Source organism: Oncorhynchus kisutch, linkage group LG12, assembly GCF_002021735.2.
Source record: "Oncorhynchus kisutch isolate 150728-3 linkage group LG12, Okis_V2, whole genome shotgun sequence".
NCBI classification, from domain to species: Eukaryota; Metazoa; Chordata; class Actinopteri; order Salmoniformes; family Salmonidae; genus Oncorhynchus; species Oncorhynchus kisutch.
Genome location: NC_034185.2, coordinates 52,233,808 through 52,254,949, shown reverse-complemented (window position 1 = coordinate 52,254,949; position 21,142 = coordinate 52,233,808). Strand labels below are relative to the sequence as shown.

General features: G+C 42.0%; 1 protein-coding gene and 1 long non-coding RNA gene across 4 annotated transcripts; one reads left to right on the top strand and one right to left on the bottom strand.

Annotated features, from left to right (window-relative positions):
• Positions 1-6,375: 6,375 nt before the first annotated feature.
• Positions 6,376-20,558, bottom strand: LOC109901180 (zinc finger protein 510-like). Of its 3 annotated transcripts, none has more exons than XM_020497227.2 (6): positions 20,071-20,558; positions 18,857-18,987; positions 18,496-18,669; positions 11,566-11,730; positions 11,079-11,190; positions 6,376-10,865 (listed from the first exon to the last, which is right to left on the bottom strand). In XM_020497227.2, exons 1-6 carry the CDS (start codon positions 20,345-20,347, stop codon positions 9,907-9,909), a joined length of 1,818 nt encoding a protein of 605 aa, XP_020352816.2. In that variant the 5' UTR covers positions 20,348-20,558; the 3' UTR covers positions 6,376-9,906. The 3 variants fall into 3 exon arrangements, with proteins under 3 accessions (XP_020352816.2, XP_031692409.1, XP_031692410.1); XM_031836549.1 differs by lacking the exon at positions 18,496-18,669 and having other exon boundaries at positions 6,376-9,163; positions 10,738-10,865; XM_031836550.1 differs by lacking the exons at positions 18,496-18,669; positions 18,857-18,987; positions 20,071-20,558 and adding an exon at positions 13,090-13,107 and having other exon boundaries at positions 6,376-9,163; positions 10,738-10,865.
• On the top strand, positions 12,043-16,956 carry LOC116376446 (uncharacterized). The gene is made up of 3 exons (XR_004211807.1): positions 12,043-12,343; positions 13,123-13,321; positions 16,906-16,956. It is a non-coding gene; the product is annotated as an uncharacterized LOC116376446 (long non-coding RNA).
• Positions 20,559-21,142: the final 584 nt, after the last annotated feature.

The following is a 21,142-nucleotide window of genomic DNA, read 5'->3' as shown; positions in this document are numbered from 1 at the left end:
CTTTGTGTAGTGTTGTGGTTGCTCTCTTGTCATGTGTTTTTTCCTACATTTTGTCCACACAGAAGACCTTTTTGCCTTTTGGTAGGCCGTCATTGTAAATAAGAATTTGTTCTTACCAGACTTTCCTAGTTAAACAAATAAAACATGAGTCCTTTGACAGGGGCTCTACTCCGAAGTTCAAAACAAAAAAAACTTGTGTCCGGATTCTTGTGAGGCTCACTGCAATCTTCCTCTGTTCTTCAGATATTCAATTAATCAAAGTAAGACCACTCCTGGTTGCTCTGACAGACTTTTCCCAAGAACATACTTCAACATTTTCGACACCTTAAATGGGTCTCCCACATATACTGTACATCCTTACTCAACAAATGCATCCCAACAAGAAGCGATTCATTATCATTCATACACGTATCCTCCACTCCAATTTTAGACAATTAACTTTTTGTTCCAGTAATCGATACTACTTGTCTATTCAGAACATTAGTCTTCACCAACTTCGCTTGACGCTCTGCTTGATTTCAACTCCGCATCCACTTACGCCATCTTTTGTGCCCAACAAAAAACATCCCGCCATTTTCTCCCACTGTTTACTTTCGTTTACACTGAAGAGTAGGATGTTATTGGTTGGCATCATAGCTCAAAGTGTGTTGTGAAATGAAAAAGGTATGCATGCTGTTCTTTGAAATACGTTACTGCTTACTACATTACACATCAAATCTCCTATGATCAGTATCTTTCAAGTTGAGAGCAGATTTGTTTAGAAAGAACATTGTTAGCAAGAATAGAGTAGAAAATAATAAAATGGCTTTATTCCATCTACATCACCTCAGTAAGGTAAATATTAAACTGTCCTTGTGTTATCCTAGGTTTACTGTCTCTCTAAAAACATGTATTTACTCAAGTCTGTTTCAAATGACAAGTTAATGGGGGGTATGTGGTTAATAACCTTCTTACCCCAAGGCACTAAACATAACTAAACTAAACTCAGCAAAAAAATAAACGTCCTCTCACTGTCAATTGCATTTATTTTCAGCAAACTTACAAACATGACAGGATTCAACAACTGAGACATAAACTGAACAAGTTCCACAGATATGTGACTAATAGAAATGGAATAATGTGTCCCTGAACAAAGGGGGGGTCAAAATCAAAAGTAACAGTCAGTATCTGGTGTGGCCACCAGCTGCATTAAGTACTGCAGTGCACCTTCTCCTCGTGGACTGCACCAGATTTGCCCGTTCTTGCTGTGAGATGTTACCCCACTCTTCCACCAAGGCACCTGCAAGTTCCCAGACATTTCTGGGGGGAATGGCCCTAGCCCTCACCCTCCGATCTAACAGGTCCCAGATGTGCTCAATGGGATTGTGTTAATAATTTGTTAAGGCTATGGCAGAATACTGCCCCCATTGGAGAAATGCGTGCCCATAGTAAACTGACAAAAAATGTCTCTATGTAAAGCAGAACTCACAGGGCATCCATTCTTCCAAACTCTTTCTGTCATCAGAAAAGTTGGCCCAACTTTGACGTCATCGCCCCCACCCTTCCCAACCAGCTACAGATCTGGAAACAGTTTCTATCTCTTCAGCGCGATCTTCATTGTGAAGATTGCGCGCTCCCTCACCCTTTGGCGGGGCGAAACCCTCCGGTCACGCAATAATACGTACGCTCGTCTGCAATTTCTCTCTCTTTGTTCCAAGATCCACCAAACGACGTAGGCTTCTCCTTTCGAGCTTATATCTTTTATATATGATTAAAACATGTTTTAGCTCGAATCTGAACTTAGTTTGACCAGTTTAGTCGACATATAATATGTAATTTTGAAGTTTCGATGCGCAACCCATAGATTTTTGAGTGCTTTTCAGCCGAAATTAGTCTCGTTTGATAACCCAAAGACACACATTTGAAAGGCAAATGCTGGTTTTGGTAAGTATGACTTCTTCCACGACTTCTGATCGAACAACGGCTAAGGTAAGGGAAGATTTATGTGGTTATTATGTGTTTCTGTGGACTCCGAAATAGCGAAGCCATATTGCTAATCTATGAGCGCCGTCTCATATTATTGACAAGTGAACGAATTCTGTAACGTTAAAAATAAATGTAACACAGCTGTTTTATTAAGAAGAAGTGTATCTTTCTAAGTATATGTAGAACATGTATATTTAGTCAACGTTTATGATGTGTATTTCTGTTATCTGGCAGAGTTATCATAATTTCTCCGGGCATTGTTGTAGCATTTTTTAGCCATGACCTTCTATGTAAACCGTGATTTATGGATATAATTAGCATATTATTGAAAAAAACATAAATGTACTGTATAACATGTCCTATTCCTGTCATCTGATGAAGATTTTCAAAAGGTTAGTGAATTATTTTACTTTTAATCCTGCTTTTGTGATTGCATCTATTGTTCTACAAAATGGCCTATCTTTGGTGGTGGTTTGACATAAATATGTGCTATGTTTTCGCCGTAAAACATTTTAGAAATCTGGCTTGGTGGCTAGATGAACAAGGTGTTTATCTTTCATTTGAGCTATTGGACTTGTTAATGTGTGGAGGTTAAATATTTCTAAGAATATTTTTGCGTTCTGTGCGCCATTGTGTCAGTTGAGCAGTGGGGGAGGGTACCCCTAGAGGGACATGTGGGGCCATGTAGTAAGGGATTTTTATGAATAATGACTAAATGATGTATACATTTAAATCAGAACTATAACTAAACAGAATACTAATATGTTACTGTATGGATGTATGAATCTTATTATAATCATAATACTGAATGTAATGTGTGTAGTTTTCGTCAATAATTAGAACAAGGACTTTCTGTTCCTTGTTAGAAACTAATGGAGCTATCGTCAGACTGGCTGGAATGCTGTGTTCCTTACAGGACATCCTGTCTCTACCCAGGGAGGGAAGAGACCTTGGGCTAGTAGTAGATTGTTTAACAGGTGGCAGACAATGTGGGAAGGCTTGTGAAATATATTGGCATTTTATCGGAGAGAAGGAGGAGCAGCATTCAAAACGCTATAACGAAATGTGATGTATATAAACCAATTTACATTGTATTATATTCAGTACTCTCGAGAATAAACGCTATTGATTGATTTTGAGACTGGTCTCTGTCCATTTTATGCAAATAAGAGTCTTACAAATTCTTAGAAATGGGCAGAGTGTTTTAATTGAATTGGTTGATGAACATATAGGAATGAAATTCCTTTAAAAGATTGAGATCCGGGCTCTTAGCTGGCCATGGCAGAACACTGACATTCCTGTCTTGCAGGAAATCACACACAGAACGAGCAGTATGGCTGATGGCATTGTCATGCTGGAGGATCATGTCAGGGTGAGCCTGCAGGAAGGGTACCACGTGAGGGAGAAGGATGTCTTCCTTGTAACGCACAGCGTTGAGATTGCCTGCAATGACAACAAGCTCAGTCCGATGATGCTGTGACACACCGTTCCAGACCATGACGGACCCTCCACCTCCAAATCGATCTCGCTTCAGAGTACAGGCCTCGGTGTAATGCTCATTCCTTCGAAGATAAACGCGAATCCGACCATCACCCCTGGTGAGACAAAACTGCGACTCGTTAAAGAGCATTTTTTGCCAGTCCTGTCTGGTCCAGCGACAGTGGGTTTGTGCCCATAGGCGACGTTGTTGCCGGTGATGTCTGGTGAGAACCAGCCTTACAACAGGCCTACAAGTCCTCAGTCCAGCCTCTCTCAGCCTATTGTGGACAGTCTGAGCACTGATGGGGGGGGGGATTGTGCGTTCCTGGTGTAACTCGGCAGTTGCTGTTGCCATCCTGTACCTGTCCCGCAGGTGTGATGTTTGGATGTACTGATCCTGTGCAGGTGTTGTTACACGTGGTCTGCCACTGTGAGGACGATCAGCTGTCCATCCTGTCTCCCTGTAGCGCCGTCTTAGGCGTCTCACAGTATGGACATTGCAATTTATTGCCATGGTCACATCTGCAATCCTCATGCCTCCTTGCAGCATGCCTAAGGCATGTTCACGCAGATGAGCAGGGGCACTGGGCATCTTTCTTTTGGTGTTTTTTAGTCAGTAGAAAGGCCTCTTTAGTGTCCCAAGTTTTCATAACTGTGACCTCAATTGCCTACCGTGTAAGCAGTTAGTGTCTTAATGACCGTTCCACAGGTGCATGTTCATTCATTGTTTATGGTTCATTGAGCAAGCATGGGAAACAGTGTAACCTGTTGGCACCACACGTCCCGCTAGGGCACCTTCCCCACTGCTCAACTGACACAGTAGCGCACAGAACGCAAAAAATATTCTTAGAAATATTTAACCTCCACACATTAACAAGTCCAATAGCTCAAATGAAAGATAAACACCTTGTTCATCTAGCCACCAAGTCAGATTTCTAAAATGTTTTACGGCGAAAACATAGCACATATTTATGTCAAACCACCACCAAAGATAGGCTAATTTACATAGCCATTTTGTAGAACAATAGATGCAATCACAAAAGCAGGATTAAAAGTAAAATAATTCACTAACCTTTTGAAAATCTTCATCAGATGACAGGAATAGGACATGTTATACAGTACATTTATGTTTTTTTCAATAATATGCTAATTATATCCATAAATCACGGTTTACATAGAAGGTCATGGCTAAAAAAATGCTACAACAATGCCTGGAGAAATTATGGTAACTCTGCCAGATAACAGAAATACACATCATAAACGTTGACTAAATATACATGTTCTCCATATACTTAGAAAGATACACTTCTTCTTAATAAAACAGCTATGTTACATTTATTTTTAACTTTACAGATTTCGTTCACTAGGCTATAATGTGAGTCGCTCAGGAATGAGCATTTTGGCTCCTCTATCTCGGAGTCCACAGAAACCCAAATTTAACACATAAATGTTCCCTTACCTTTGCTGTTCTTCCATCAGAAGACCTGGAAGGGTTTATACTTACCAAAAACAGCTTTAATTTTGAAGTCTGTGTCTTTCGGTTATCAAACACGACATATTTCGGTTGAAATGCAGCCAAAAAGTAAAGTTAGTTCGCAACAAAACGTCGAAATTACATGTTATATGTCGACTAAACTTGTCAAACTTGGTTCAGAACACAGCGTTAGCATGCTATATAGCTTCACCGCAATTCTCAGGACAAAGAGAAACACACGCATCGTTTAATCAATCTTGAAAGAAAGACACCACAGGCACGTGAGAGTAACCTGTTTTCTCGCGCGACCGAAAGGATTCGCCCGTCATTACTCTCGTGAGCGCACGATTCACACAATGAGAAGCCCCATTGAAAGCGGACACCGCGCTGAAGGCATAGGAACTGTTCACAGGACTGTAGGTGCTTGGGAAGGGTGGGGGCGATGACGTCAAAGTTGGGCCAACTTTTTGGATGACAAGAGAGAGTTTGGGAGAATGAGTGCCCTGAGAGTTCTGCTTTACTTACAGACATAATTTAAACGGTTTTAGAAGCTTTAGAGTGTTTTCTATTCAATAATATTTTTTAATTGCATATATTAGCAATTTTTGACAGATTTCTTTTCTGTTTACCATGGGCACGCAATCACCCCAAAGGGGGCAGCAATCAGCCCTATCCCCAACATTAAACCCTTTACAATGATCTGTGAAGTTATTTGGATTTTTACAAATTATCTTTGAAAGACAGGGTCCTGAAAAAGGGACATTTCTTTTTTTTGAGGAGTTGATAATATGACAGCTAAAGAATGGTTCTCAGATATTCCCAGTGTGCATCTCAAGCTACACTGCTAACATTTCTCCCCGTTGTGGACACACGCTATGTCAGGTAAGGTTACTCTGGAAAGAGAAGATCTTGTAACATAGTTAGCACTTATAGTGCCTCTCCTTAGTGTGAATGTTCTGGTGCTCCTTCAAATAGTTTGCCCTAGCAAAGCGCTTCCTACATGTGGGGCAGGAGTACCGCTTGATGCTCGGCCTCCCATGTTGATAAACTGTCACGGCAGATTTCCTCCTCTTCCTCTGAAGAGGTGAAACAAGGATCGGACCAATACGCAGCGTGGTAGGTGTCCATGGTTTTTAATAAGAAAAACTAAACATGTACACAGAATAAAAAATAAAGTGACCTAACCGAAACAGTACCGTGTGTCACTGACACAGGAAACAATCACCCACACAAATACCCAAAGAATATGTCTGGCTAAATATGGTTCCCAATCAGAGACAACGATAGACAGCTGCCTCTAATTGAGAACCAATCTAGGCAACCATAAACATACAATTACCTAGAACGGAAACAGCCCCATAAACATACAAAACCCCTAGACAAGACTAAACACATAAATCCCCCATGTCAAACCCTGACCTAACCAAAATAATAAAGAAAACAAAGATAACTAAGGCCAGGGTGTGACAAACTGCATTTATTTTCTCATTAAAAGTCTCTTGGGAATTTGTTTTATTTGATTGGAAGTAATGAAACAGGCATTTGTAAACATATAACCTACACAGTACAAACACAAAATGCAACATACTTTTTTGTTACAGCTTTTGTCACTGGCCTACACACAATAACCCATAACGTCAAAGTGGAATTATGTTTTTCGACATGTTTACAAATAAATTAAAAATGAAAATCAAATGTCTTGAGTCTGTATTCAACCCATTTGCTATGGCAAGCCTAAATAAGTTCAGGAGTGAAAATGTGCTTAATAAGTCACATAAGCTGCATGGACTCACTCTGTGTGCAATAATAGTGTTTAACATGATTTTTGAATGACTACCTCATCTTTGTACCCCAAAAATATCTAATTATCTGTAAGCACGTCGAGCAGTGAATTTCAAATACATATTCAACCACAAAGACCAGGGAGGTTTTCCAATGCCTCGCAAAGAAGGGAACCTTTTGGTAGATGGGGGGCGGGAAAAAAGCAGACATTAAATACCCCTTTGAACATGAAGTTAATAATTACACTTTGGCTGGTGTATCAATACACCCAGTCACTACAAAAATACAGACATCTTTCCTAACTCAGTTGCCGGAGAGGAAGGAAACCGCTCAGGGAGTTTAATGGCTCTGATAGGATGAATCAACAACATTGTAGTTACTCCACAATACTAACCTAATTGACAGAGTGAAAAGAAGGAAGCCTGTACAGAATAAAAATATTTCAAAACATGCATCCTGTTTGTACCAAAGTAAAACTGCAAAAAATGTGCCGATGAAATTAACTTTTTGTCCTGAATAGAAAGCGTTATATTTGGGGCAAATCCAACAACACATCACTGAGTACCACTCTTCATATTTTCAAGCATGGTGGTGGCTGCATCATGTTATGAGTATTCTTGTCATCAGCAAGGACTAAGGATACATTTTTAGGATAAACAGAAACAGAATAGAGCTACGCACAGGCAAAATCCTGGAGGAAAACCTGGTTCAGTCTGCTTTCCATCAGACACTGGGAGACAAATTCACCTTTCAGCAGGACAATAACCTAAAACACAAGGCAAAAATTATAATGGAGTTGCTTACCAAGACAAAATGGAATGTTCCTGAGTGGCCTAGATACAGTTTTGACTTAAATATGGCAAGACTTAAATGTCTGTCTAGCAATGATCAACAACCAACTTGACAGAGCTTGAAGAACTTGTAAAATAATGTGCAAATATTGTACATTCCAGGTGTGTCATGCTCTTAAGAGACATACTCAGAAAGACTCACAGCTGTAATCACTGCCTAAGGTGATTCTAATGTATTGAGTCAGGGGTGTGAATACTTAAGTAAATTTGCTAGTTATATATTTAAATTTTAATACATTTCTAAAAACATGTTCACTTTGTCTTTATGGGGTATTGTGTGTAGATTGAGATAAATTTTTTTTATTTTTATACATTTTTAATTCAGGCTGTATTAAACTAAATGTGGAATAAGTCAAGGGGTATGAATACTTTATGAAGGCACTGTATGTGCCTTATACCGTGTATATCAAATGTCTGGATGCAATATTCAACACTGAAATCTGTTACTCAGGGTTTGATCTAAACATCAGAAGCTATCGAGTAGAATTGTAATTTTCTATGTTATAGAATGGAAAGTTTTTTCTGCTGGTGTATGCTGAGATAGCTCCTCTCTGAGAACCTCTTCTCGCAGTGCGTGCAGGCGAACAAACTGCTTTTCTCCCATGTGGACCTTCAGGTGCACATTTAGCTGGTACTGGCGTGAGAACCTCTTCTCACACTGGGGACAGCTGTAGGGTTTCTCCCCTGTGTGGACCCTCTGGTGCCTCCTCAGGTCACCAGCCTGGGCGAAGCGCATGTGACACTGGGTACAGCTGAAGGGTTTCACCCCTGTGTGGACCCTCTGGTGCTTCTTCACATAGTTCACCTCAGCAAAGCGCTTCCCACACGTGGGGCAGGCATACGGTTTGTCTGGGTCCGTCCTCATGCTCGGCCTCCCACATTGTGATCCAGTGACACCAGAGGAGGTAGAAGCAGGCGCCACCACCATCAGGTGGTTAGTCTTTGAGCTCCTTCCTTGACCTCTAGCCATTGTTTGGCTGTTGTTGGAATTGTGTGCTGTGTTATAGCATAAGTACCTCTTGTGGAGAACACCCATCCTGACCCGGTCTGTATTGGTGGGGTAACCATGAGGTAACCGAGGAAGGCTAGACCCAGGTCCAGGCTTTCTATGAACCCATTCACCAGTCATTAGACAAGACCCTGAAGGAGAAGACCGACTTGCTGATAGACTACCACCAGGGGGGTCTCCCACCACTCTCTGTGAAGGCTGAACCCCAGGCTGACATGCTCTGTTCATCATGGATGCTGTGCTGTTTGTATCATAGGAACAGGAGGGTCTCTCTCTATCAGCCCCAGGCCCTGCTTCATCCCTGCACTGAGACTGTGAAGAGAAAGGTCTGGGCTGCAGACTGGATCCCTGACTGGAGCCTCTGTCTCTCTGATGACCACCAGGACTGAAGTTGTTCAGTCCACCTGTCCACTGGTTGTGTTCTACGTGATGGTTGAGTCTTTGTTCCTCCTGGTTCCGTCTTGAATCTGAATCAGGAAGGAATAGTGACGGCTCTTGATCCACTGTCCTGATCCGGGGCCAGGGTTTGTGACCAGCTGCTTCAGAGGTCCAGTCTCTCCTACCAGCAACACCTGATATCAGCAGGTCCTCATGGACTGCAGACTGTAAACACAAATTGAACAGAAGATAATATAAAGGTTTATATAAGGAACGCTTTGCTGTACACACAGAAACATGACATTATAAAATGTTAACCAGTCAAACCTATCTCTAACACTGTGATTAACATACTTAACAATACAGACCCATTGGAGTTTATTATAAATAACAAATGTCCATATCTGTTGACTCAAGAATGAAGTAAAATGCTTTGGTTCCACTGAGATAAGGGAAACTCAGACCCTGCAATGATACAAAAATAACCAAATCAGTCAGTACAGTTTTTATTTACTTTCAACAAAATGGTCATACAGTCATAACATGAAGTACAGAACTTTTATTGCACAAAACGATACGTGACAAGTAGAATAACTTTTCTCACTATGGTAACACTTGACCTTTTCTGTAAATATGGTACCCTCACTTTGAAAAAATTACATTTTAGAATACTTTGGAAAAGGTTCAACATTACGGTACACGGATCTAATCTATTTTGTCAAGTAAATTAAGGCACTATCATTATCCCACTATAAAACACCAGTATCAACCTATAGGGACATAGTTGTCACTTCAATGGTGAAGCATTTTTACAGACACAATCACACCAACCATCACCATATCATATATTTTGCCTTATCACACTCATTCCCTCCTCAGTTCACCTCATCCAGTTCCCTGCTACATCCCAAACCAACAGAGTGAACTACAAACACACTAACTAGTAATTTATGATATGTTACAATACTCTATACATGGGCTGTGTGTATTTTCTGTTGGTGTATCCTGAGGTTGCTCCTCTCTGAGAACCTCTTTCCGCAGTGCGTACAGGCGAATGGCCTCTCTCCCGTGTGGACCTTCAGGTGCCTCTTCAGCTGGTGCTGGTGGGAGAACCTCCTCTCACACTGGGGACAGCTGTATGGTTTCTCCCCTGTGTGGACCATATGGTGCCTCTTTAGGTTGAACGAGTGTGAGAAACTGGCCCGGCACAGATGGCAGCTGAATGATTTCTCTCCCGTGTGCATCCTCTGGTGGATCTCCACCTCTATGGGGAAACTGAAGGACTTCTCACAGAACGAACATGGGAAGCGCTTCTCTTTGGCGCTGCCACCTTTACTGATTCCGTCTCTACTACTGTCATTTGTCAATGGGCTTGTGTAGGTATTTAGTGTTGAGGCACTGGTATTGTCTGAGGTCTGGTTTAACAGGAGAGTGTGAGGAGGATGAAGGCCAGGGAGTGTCTGAGTTGTCGCAGGGTCCATGTTCCAGTTGATAGATCCTATAGAAGGCAGGCTGAAGGCAGCACCTGTTAGGGGATTAACCTGAGGCGCCATCAGTCTCTCTGAATCACAACTATAGGAGCAGGATGGAGCATCGCTAGCCGAGTCTGTTCTCTCCCTCCACATACGGTCACCTTCCTGTCCCTGCAGAACAAATCTACGCCTCGGCCTGGTCTCAGACAGTTTGCGGTCATGGAGACTAAGATCGGATGTTGTTTTGTGTTTGACTGTCTGTTTCTGTTTGTGGTTAACAGTATTGTACCGCAGCTCAGAGTTGAGGACGCTGTCCCATCCACTGACCTCCACTATGTCGCCTATGGTCCTGGCTTGCTCAGTGATGTCGTCCCCAGGGCCTTTGGCTGCACCTGTCTGGGTCTGGGAATCCAAGTTGACCACCCAGTCTCCTCTGTTAGCCTCCAGCCAACCACCTGCAGGAAGAGGTTACAAAATAGACTTTACAAACATGGCAGAGAAAACTCTAGTTTCAAGTTTATACATTATAATGTGTGTTTTAGGATGGAAACATAGGTTGTATTAATTTCATTTTATGAATGATAAATTCAGACACCAATTCTCAGGTGCAACACTATTCCCATTGAAGATCTATTACTTTATGTAGGCTTTATGTATTTCTTCCTTACCTTGCTCCCCCATCGTTAGTCCACTCAGCAGGTCAATGCTCTCTGGTCCGCCCTCTATTGTCTCCTCTTTGACTAGCAGCAGATCAGGCTTCCATTCCTCCATGTCAACTGACTTTAAGATATAGAGAGAGAGCATGTTTGATCCAGAAATCTGATATGAGCACCCTGCTATGAAGCATCTTCTGATTGAGCAATGAGCGATTGCTATGAATACTATGCCACTGTATTAGTTTATTTGATTCCTTGACACTCTTTAATGGTTTGATAATTCAAAAGGTATGGTCCCACACAAATTTAATCAAGACCTGGGCCGTATCTATAAAGAGTCTCAGAGTAGGATTGCTGATCTAAGATCTTTCCAAATAATTATATTCGTTATGATCTAAAAGGCAAAACTGATCCTAGATCAGCACTCCTACTCTGAGAGGCTTTGTGGATACAGATCCTGACCTAATATCATTCAGATAGTAGTTCACAGTGGGCTGACCTCAGTGAGACTGTGTGTGGTCCTGTGCTGCTCAGCTGGTTCCTCTGCGGGTTCAGGAGGAGGTGTAGTCCGGTTGTCCTCCATGACCATGTTCCCCTCAGGCTTCCACAAACCTTCCTCACACCCCTCCCCCTTCACCAGCAGCACCTCTGGACCCTCCTCCTCCTGGAAGAGACAGGTGATACAGATTACACCAATTTACACTCCCTCAGGTACATACACACAGGTAATAAATACACTTTCAACATGGGAGGAGCCATACTTGTGAACATGGATTATTTACTGTAACAATTTCCGTATCAGCCTAATAAAAATCATAAAGAGCAACTGCCAATAAAAAGCAACTAATCCCATTGAAAATGGACTATGTGGCATTTATAAGTCACAAACATGTACTATAGTGTCAAAATGAACTACAAAGTGAAAATAGGACAATCAGCCTAGTCAAAAACGGAGTTCGGAACCCAGTGCTTCACAACGAGTGAATGAAGTTTGGTTTTGGATTACAATTATGTCAACAAATCATCCCCAATTTTGCCAAGCTCCACGTGCAAATCGCCCCCATCCGCTTCGCTTTTCAAAATGGGGCTATTTTTTCAGCGCCGTTTCTGACTGAAAAGCCCTAACGTTATATGGGTTGACCATGGCTCCACACAGTTATACGGTTTACATGCCCTGCCGAAGGAACCTAGTATGCGGAAAGGTGGTTGGAGTTTCGCCAGTCCCCTTTGCACCACCAGTATAGTAACGCTAGCTTGGTGTGCAACGTTCGGTGGTGGTGAGTATAACCAGATATACTGTAATATGACCTGTGCCATAATTTCGCTAACGCCGTTATTGGTTAGCTATCTTTTGATAAAGCGAAGTAGTCTAGTTAGCGTTTTAGCATAGCTAACTAGATAACTATTCTCTTTACAATGTAGTTAGGTGGTAGCTCATACTGCTGGTTATATAACGTTATCATTTGACAAATAGGATTTGCAAGTTAGTTAGTAGCTCATACAAGTGTATTCTGTACGTTATTTAAGGGCAAAACTAAATAATGAATGCAACTATGGTTGGACTCATGCCTGAGTCTAATACGATGAACTCGGAGCAACAACCCGCAATGGCGTCCCTGGCCTGAATCCAATATAGAGATACAGTCAGTCTACATCTATACAGCATATCATCAGGGTTTCCACAGCCACAATCGATTATATCGTTTAAAAAAAAGTTCGTTATTAATTTAAGGTTACGTTTAAAATCACATCTTAATAAGTTAAATTGTAGAAATCGGCATGGTTTATGACTTTGTGGCAACTAGTGACGACCTAGAATGAGCTTGACCATAGTTACTGCCCTGATGACAGACTGCTTAATCGACAACGGTAATGTGTGTTGTATGAAAAGTTGTATAAAATAAAAAAATCACGGTTTGTTAAACTAGTAGGTGAATTACACAGTCAAGTAGTACAGTCATTTTGGTTGTGAAGTGCATTATCAAAAAGATTTGTACTTTCTTTATAACAAAATGCAATTTACCATTTGGCTTTCTATTGTATAACGCTGTCACAGGGCCTCCCAGTCAACACCGCCTCATAAAATAAGGAAGTCCATTATTTGAGGATCGCTTGCAGCAGTTGTTCAAGAGATGTTCCGTTTGCTGCCAAACATGCAACATAGAGAAGACCAGCAAGGGGACCCTCAACATCACGCAGACATGCCCTCGCTGTGAGCATTCCTATAAATTGAACAGGGAGGACGCTTGAATCAGGTTGGTGACATTTGACCTGGTCAAAGGTCTAAACAGATTAGTTTTGTTCCAATTCACCTTCATAACCAAGCCTGGTGGAACCAGCCTGATCGCTGCGTTGCCATTCTATTGCAGCGAGCAGTTTGGTTCCACCATGCAAGTCATAACCATAATGTGATCAGTGCTTTGTGTGTGTGTGTTACCGGCCAAACACAAACAGGGTCCATTCCCATCAACACCATACAACACTCCTTCTGTGGCCTCCAACTGCTCTTAAATGCTAGTAAAACGAAACGCATGCTCTTCAAATCGATCACTACCCGCCCGCACGACTAGCATCACTACTCTGGACGGTTCTTACTTCCAATATGTGGACAAGTATAAATACCTAGGTGTCTGGCTAGACTGTAAACTCACATTAAGCATCTCCAATCCAAAGTTAAATCTAGAATCGGCTTCCTATTTCACAACAAAGCCTCCATCACTCAGGCTGCCAAACATACCCTCGTAAAACTGACTATCCTACCGTTCCTTGAATTCGGCGACTATCATTTACAAAATAGCCTCCAACACTCTACTCAGCAAATTGGATGCAGTCTATCACAGTGCCATCCATTTTGTCACCAAAGCCCCATATACTACCCACCACTGTGACCTGTATGCTCTCGTTGGCTGGCCCTTGCTACATATTCGTCGCCTAACCCACGGGCTCCAGGTCATCTATAAGTCTTTGCTAGGTAAAGCTCTGCCTTATCTCAGCTCACTGGTCACCAAAGCAACACCCACCCATAGCACGCGCTCCAGCAGGTACAGTTGAAGTCGGAAGTTTACATACACCATAGCCAAATACATTTAAACTCAGTTTCACAATTCCTGACATTTAATCCAAGTAAAAATTCCCTGTCTTAGGTCAGTTCACCACTTTATTTTATAAATGTGAAATGTCAGAATAATAGTGATTTATTTCAGCTTTATTTATTTCATCACATTCCCAGTGGGTCAGAAGTTTACATACACTCAATTAGTATTTGGTAGCATTTCTTTTCAATTGTTTAACTTGGGTCAAATGTTTTGAGTAGCCTTCCACAAGCTTCCTACAATAAGTTGGGTGAATTTTGGCCCATTCCTCCTGACAGAGCTGGTGTAATTGAGCCCACAAATTTTCTATGGGATTGAGATCAGGGCTTTGTGATGGCCACTCTAATACCTTGACTTTGTTGTCCTTAAGCCATTTTGCCACAACATTGGAAGTATGCTTGGTGTCATTGTCCATTTGGAAGACCCATTTGCGACCAAGCTTTAACTTCCTGACTGATGTCTTGATGTTGCTTCAATATATCCACATCATTTCCTCCCTCATGATGCCATCTATTTTGTGAAGTGCACCAGTCCCTCCTGCAGCAAAGCACCCCCACAACATGATGCTGCCACCCCCGTGATTCACGGTTGGGATGGTGTTCTTCGGTTTGCAAGCCTCCCCATCTTTCCTCCAAACATAACGATGGTCAAACAGTTCCATTTTTGTTTCATCAGACCAGAGGACATTTCTCCAACAAGTACGATCTTTGTCCCCATGTGCAGTTGCAAACCGTAGTCTGACTTTTATGGTGGGTATGGAGCAGTGGCTTCTTCCTTGCTGAGCGGCCTTTCAGGTTATGTCGATTATAGGACTTGTTTTACTGTGGATATAGATACTTTCGTACCTGTTCCTTCCAGCATCTTCACAAGGTTATTTGCTGCTGTTCTAGGATTGATTTGCACTTTTCGCACCAAAGTACGTTCATCTGTAGGAGACAGAACGCTTCTCCTTCCTGAGCGGTATGACGACTGCGTGGTCCCATGGTGTTTATACTTGCATACTATTGTTTGTACAGATGAACGTAGTACCTTCAGGCGTTTGGAAATTCCTCCCAAGGATGAACCAGAGTTGTGAAGGTCCACAATTTGTTTTCTGAGGTCTTGGCTGATTTCATTTGATTTTCCCATGGTGTCAAGCAAAGAGGCACTGAGTTTGAAGGTAGGCCTTGAAATACATCCACAGGTACAAATGTCAATTAGCCTATCAGAAGCTTCTAAAGCCATGACATAATTTTCTGGAATTTTCCAAGCTGTTTAAAGGCACAGTCAACTTCTGACCCACTGGAATTGTGATAGAAATAACCTGTCTGTAAACCATTGTTGAAAAAATGACTTGTGTCATGCACAAAGTAGATTTCCTAACCGACTTGCCAAAACTATAGTTTGTTAACAAGACATTTGTGGAGTGGTTGAAAAACGAGTTTTAATGACTCCAATTTAAGTGTATGTAAACTTCCGACTTCAACTGTATATTTCACTGGCCATCCCCAAAGCCAACACCTCCTTTGGCTGCCTTTCCTTCCAGTTCTCTGAAGCCAATGACTGGAACAAATTCCAAAAATCACTGAAGTTGGAGACTTATATCCCCCTCACTAACTTTTAAGTGTCAGCTGTCAGAGCAGCTTTACCGATCGCTGCAGCTGTACACAGCCCATCCAACCAACTACCTACCTCATCCCCATATTTGTTTTTGTTTTTCTGCTCTTTTTGCACATCCTCATCTGCACATATCACTCCAGTGTAAATTGATCAATTGTAAATACTTCGCCACTATTGGCCTATTTATTGCCTTACCTCCTTACTTCATTTGCACACACTGTATACAGACTTTTATATTGTGTTGTTGACTGTACGTTTGTTTATCCCATGTGTAACTCTTTTGTCGCACTGCTTTGCTTTATCTTGGCCAGGTTACAGTTGTAAATGAGAACTTGTTCTCAACTGGCCTACCTAGTTAAATAAAGGTGAAATAAAAAATTCCAGGGTTTTTTAAGCTATGAAAAAACACATGGAATTGTGTAGTAACCCCCCCCCCCCCGCTCAAAAAAACTAAAAACAAACAAGTGTTAAACAAATCAAAACCGATATTATATTTGCGATTCTTCAAAGTAGCCACCCTTTGCCTTGACAACTTTGCACACTCTTGGCATTCTCTCAACCATTCTCTCATGAGGTAGCCACCTGGAATGCTTTTCAATTAACAGGTGTGCCTTGTTCAAAGGTAATGTGTGGAATTTCAATCCTTCTTAATGCATTTGGGAATATCAGTTGTATTGTGACAAGATAGGGGTGGTATACAGAAGATAGCGCTATTTGGTAAAAGACCTTAAGAACGTTTCTTCATATGCAGTCGCAAAACCCATCAGGCGCTATGATGAAACTGGCTCTCATGTGGACCGCCATAGGAAAGGAAGACCCATAGTCACCTCTGCTGCAGAGGATAAGTTCATTAGAATGAACTGCACCTCAAATAAATGCTTCATAGAGTTAAACTAACAGACACATCTCAACACATCAACTGTTCAGAGGAGACTGTGTGAATCAGGCCTTCATGAACTCTGCATGTGTAGTTCCCACTGTGAAGCATGGAGGAGATTTGATGGTGTGGGGGTGCTTTGCTGGTGAAACTGTCTGATTTATTTAGAATTCAAAGCACACTTAACCAGCATGGCTACCACAGCATTCTGCAGCGATATGCTATCCCATCTGGTTTGCGCTTAGTCCCACAATCATTTGTTTTTTAACAGGACAATGACCCAACACACCTCCAGGCTGTGTAAGGGCTATTTGACCAAGGAGGAGAGTGGATGGAGTGCTGCATCAGATGACATGGCATCCACAATCACCCGACCTCAACCCAATTGAGATGGTTTGGGATGAGTTGGATGGCAGAGTGAAGGAAAAGCAGCCAACAAGTGCTCAGCATATGTGGGAACTCCTTCCAGACTGTTGGAAAAGCATTCTCATGAAGCTGGTTGAGAGAATGCCAAGAGTGTGCAAAGCTGTCATCAAGGCTACTTTGAGGTGAAACACAAAATGGGACTTTTCATTCTATTGAACATAAAAATGTTTTAAATACACCATTAAAAATGAAACGGGCATTTGTTATCATGTAGCCTACTCAGTACAAACACTATGTAACAACAGACTTTTTAGGCTTATATGTGACATACTGTATCATGCAATATTCTAACCAGGAAAATTCAACACTGAAATCTGTTCATCTCATTATTCTAAATGCATCTGTGGACAACAATGAAAATGTATGTATTTTTAATGCCGGGTTTGATCTAAACATAATAAGCTATAAAGTAGAATGGTTTCCATTTTATAGAGTGGAATGGTTTTTCTGCTGGTGTATCCTGAGGTAGGTCCTCTCTGAGAACCTCTTCCCACAATACATACAGGCAAACGGCCTTTCTCCCGTGTGGACCTTCAGGTGCCTCTTCAGGCTGCCAGTCTGGGTGAAGCGCATGTGACACTGGGGGCGGCTTTAGGGTTTCTCCCCTGTGGACTCTCTGGTGCCTCTTCAGGTCACCAATCTGGGTGAAGCACATGTGACACTGTAGGGTTTCTCCCCTGTGTGGAACCTCTGGTGGATCTCCACCTTCTGGGAGCAGCTGAAGTTACAGAACATGCAGAGGAACCGTTTCTCTCTACCATTGCCTGATGTGGCTCCCCCTCCAGGAGGCTGACCTCTAGCCCTTTCGTTTGAGTTTAATACTTGATCGAAAAGGATGCGGCCTTTTGAATCGGAAGGCCCCATTGACGTGGACACTGGGTCGTGATCCCTAAACAAGTGTAAAGGGGAGTGGGTTGCGACAATTGGATTTGTCTCTAAGCTTCCCCTGTAATCTAAGAAATCTCTTCCCTGTGAGTGTCCGTCTCCTAGGTGACTATCTGGATTCCATGTGGGAGGAACGTCGCCCTCCACTTTCACAATCGCATCTACGACCAGACCCTCCCCTTTCTTATCTAGGCACCCTTCAGAGTATACATGACTACTGTACTGGTTCCAGTCCCCTCTATGGACAGATCAGTCTCTCTCTCTCTCTAAACCCATGGGCATGTTGCCAGGGTCCATCTCTGTAGTGTAAGAACAAGACGGATCATCACCACCAGTGTCTTAACACGTCACTATCACCATGGAAATTAACCATCCTCTGGCTATGGTGAAATAGCGGTATATACTCTGAGCCAGGAGCAGGAGGACAGCCCAGTCTCCCCGTCTCCAGTCTCTCTGGGTCTGACTTGTCATCAGATCCTGTGTGTAAAAGCCTGTGTGTTACAGTTAGTCTTGGTGTCTGTCTCTGACTTGAGGATGGTGTTCCACTGACCTCCGTGATACTGCATTGGGTCCTGAGCTGCGCTGGGGCGTTGGTGGGGTCCTCCGTGGCTACAAGGGGCGCTCCATCTGCCCCAGTCTGGATGTCTCTGCTGTGTCGTTGGTCCTCCTCTCCTTCAGACCTCTCCTGTTTGACCCCAGGACCTGCAGGCTCTGCATCTGCAGACTGACAAGACGAGGTTATTACCGGTCCATTAGTTGAGTTGTCGTAGGGTCTCACAAGCTCCCCTAAGGCAGATAAATGAGGATGTACATGTAAGCAAGTGAATAGCTGAGGGGAGCCTTTCTGAAATAAACTGGCCATATTTGATTTACAAAAGGCACTGTAATTCAATGTTAAATGTAACACTAACCTCTATCATGATAACGTGCTGGGTTGAGGTTCCACTCCCCTCATCAACAGTGATTGGTTGGTCATCTCTCCATGTATTGTGTCCCGCTGGCTTCACAAAGCTCCTGTGGCCTCCAGTGAGATGTCCTTCACCTGAGAGTGATTGGGGTTAAAGAGGTGGTTAGGTTAGCTACTGTCAATGCTCAACGGTATATTGTACATTATTTACACTGTCTAGAATTGGCCAGGAAGTAAGGTAACACTTCTCATAACTTCTTGAATACTATTTATTGATTGATGTATTATGTTCCATGCATCACATTGTTTTCATTTAGCAAATGAGTAATGCAGTAAATCAAGAATCTGGTTAGAATATGATAGTGTCTTTGTGCTAGATAGCTAAGTAATTAGGGGAATTATTGCATACTATCCAAAAACTGACCAAGATCCAATTTTGGATAAAACACCTGAACACATGTGCAGGGGAGCTACAGACTAACACCGGATAATGTGATTTAACCAAAACATTTAGCTATCTATTGTACTAGTAGTTACAGGTGTGGCTATATAAAACGTAGCTTGAGATTTTTAAACAAACTAGGTATTGGCAGATACTGTCTTCATCCTCAATTTGTGGAAACATGAGTCTCATAAAATGTCTGTCCAGTTGCAGGGGGTGCGTTTGAATTTAGAAAATGCTCTGTTTAGTAATAGAATTTTTGGGGTCCATAAAATAATCCAACAATGTTCAATCCTGTCTTTTTCAAATATTCTCACTGGTCAGTTTGTTTTGAATGACCCAGCGGAGTTTGGGACCTTTCCATTGGTCCTTAAATTAATCTCCACATACCAGGGGCACCGGCCAAGTAAAATTAACACCATTGATTGAGACGGATGAGTTCACCACAAACGGTCTTTCATGATGACAGACACAGGTCTCGGTTACTTAATGGATGGACCAAACATTTGATTGAATTTGGAAAATGTAGAGTTTTTAAAATAAAACGGACCCCCTTCAACTGGACACATTTTATTACTCATTTTTCCCCAAATCGACGAAGAAGATAACCTCACCTGGTATTGGCGATTCTAATGGTCCTAAAATGTTTGGTCAAATCACATGAATTATCTGGTGTTACAATCTGTAGCTAGTGCAGATGGTGAACGGGGAGCTAGGCACTGTGCTATATACTAGGGGCGACAGGCAGCGCACCTTCGTCCTCCTTCAAAATGTACCTCTTGCCATTCCTCTGTATCGATCGAGGATCTTGACACCACTGGGACGACTGGCGAGGGCGCGCTCTCGGATTGTCCTCTCTGCGCGCTCCCGTGCCACCTTCAATTCCAGTAGTTTCTTCCGTAATGACCTGTTTTCTTTCTGGCTTTGAGTTATTTCCAAACGAAACACTGCATAGTCATCGTCTACGAGTTTACAGATCTCTGCCACGGCTGCATTCGCTAGCACCTCCATGACGGAGGCTATTTGAGTGTGAAAAACCATACAGTTAGCCATTGTTAGCAGCTAGCTAGCGTTATCTAGATAACATCTATCAACCACTCCCTGTCGCCAACGCGAATTAAAGATGACCTGGGATACGTATGTGATGCGGTGCAGTTAAATATGTCATATTTTGAGTTCCAGGGTGTTAACAATCGTCTAAATCACAACAATAAAAACGTTAATGTGGATGTTGTTTTTAACCACTGTGAAGCAGGCAATAAGAAATAGCTAAATACTTCCAGGTCACAGATTTTTGGAATCCTTCAGAATAAGAGTATTTTCCTGTTACTTTGTAAACTAATAATTAGGGCGAAAATGACATTGTGCAGAAATGTTTATTTTATACTAGTTATCATACAACCTGATTGTATTTTTTATGTTTTCAATCCTAAATGGTCACCAATGTTTTTTGTGTGTGTACTCCTATATTTTATTGCACCTTACGTCATTTTCTGTATGCATTTAAAGGGGGATCATTTTGGCACTTTAGTTTCAAATCCACAGGAGTTTACGCCCAGAGGAATTTGCTGCTCATTTTGAGGCCAATCAGCTTAAATCCAATATTTTTTTTTCGTATTGGACATATTACACAATTGTTGGTCCCGCTTTAAATGATTGGCTTCTTAAAGCTCTACATGTTAAAAAAGCATCTATAACCATATGCCATTCTTTATAAAGGGTTCAAAAAATGTGGCATAACCGTGTGATAATCACCAATGTCAAATATGATATAAACATGTGCTTTATGAAGGGTGACATGTTGTGCTGAAGGAGGGCATATGCTCTAATGTGATGTCATGTTACACC

What these genes read in the sequence shown, in the direction of transcription:
- LOC109901180 (XM_031836549.1), bottom strand. Translation starts at nt 20,347, where the DNA reads ATGGCTAACTGTATGGTTTTTCACACTCAAATAGCCTCCGTCATGGAG. An exon ending in AGCACGTTATCATGATAGAG is followed by an intron (nt 11,731 to 18,856) that starts GTTAGTGTTACA and finishes TGTCTCTTCCAG; the next exon opens with GAGGAGGAGGGTCCAGAGGT. An exon ending in CCATAGGCGACATAGTGGAG is followed by an intron (nt 9,164 to 10,737) that starts GTCAGTGGATGG and finishes TTGTGTTTACAG; the next exon opens with TCTGCAGTCCATGAGGACCT.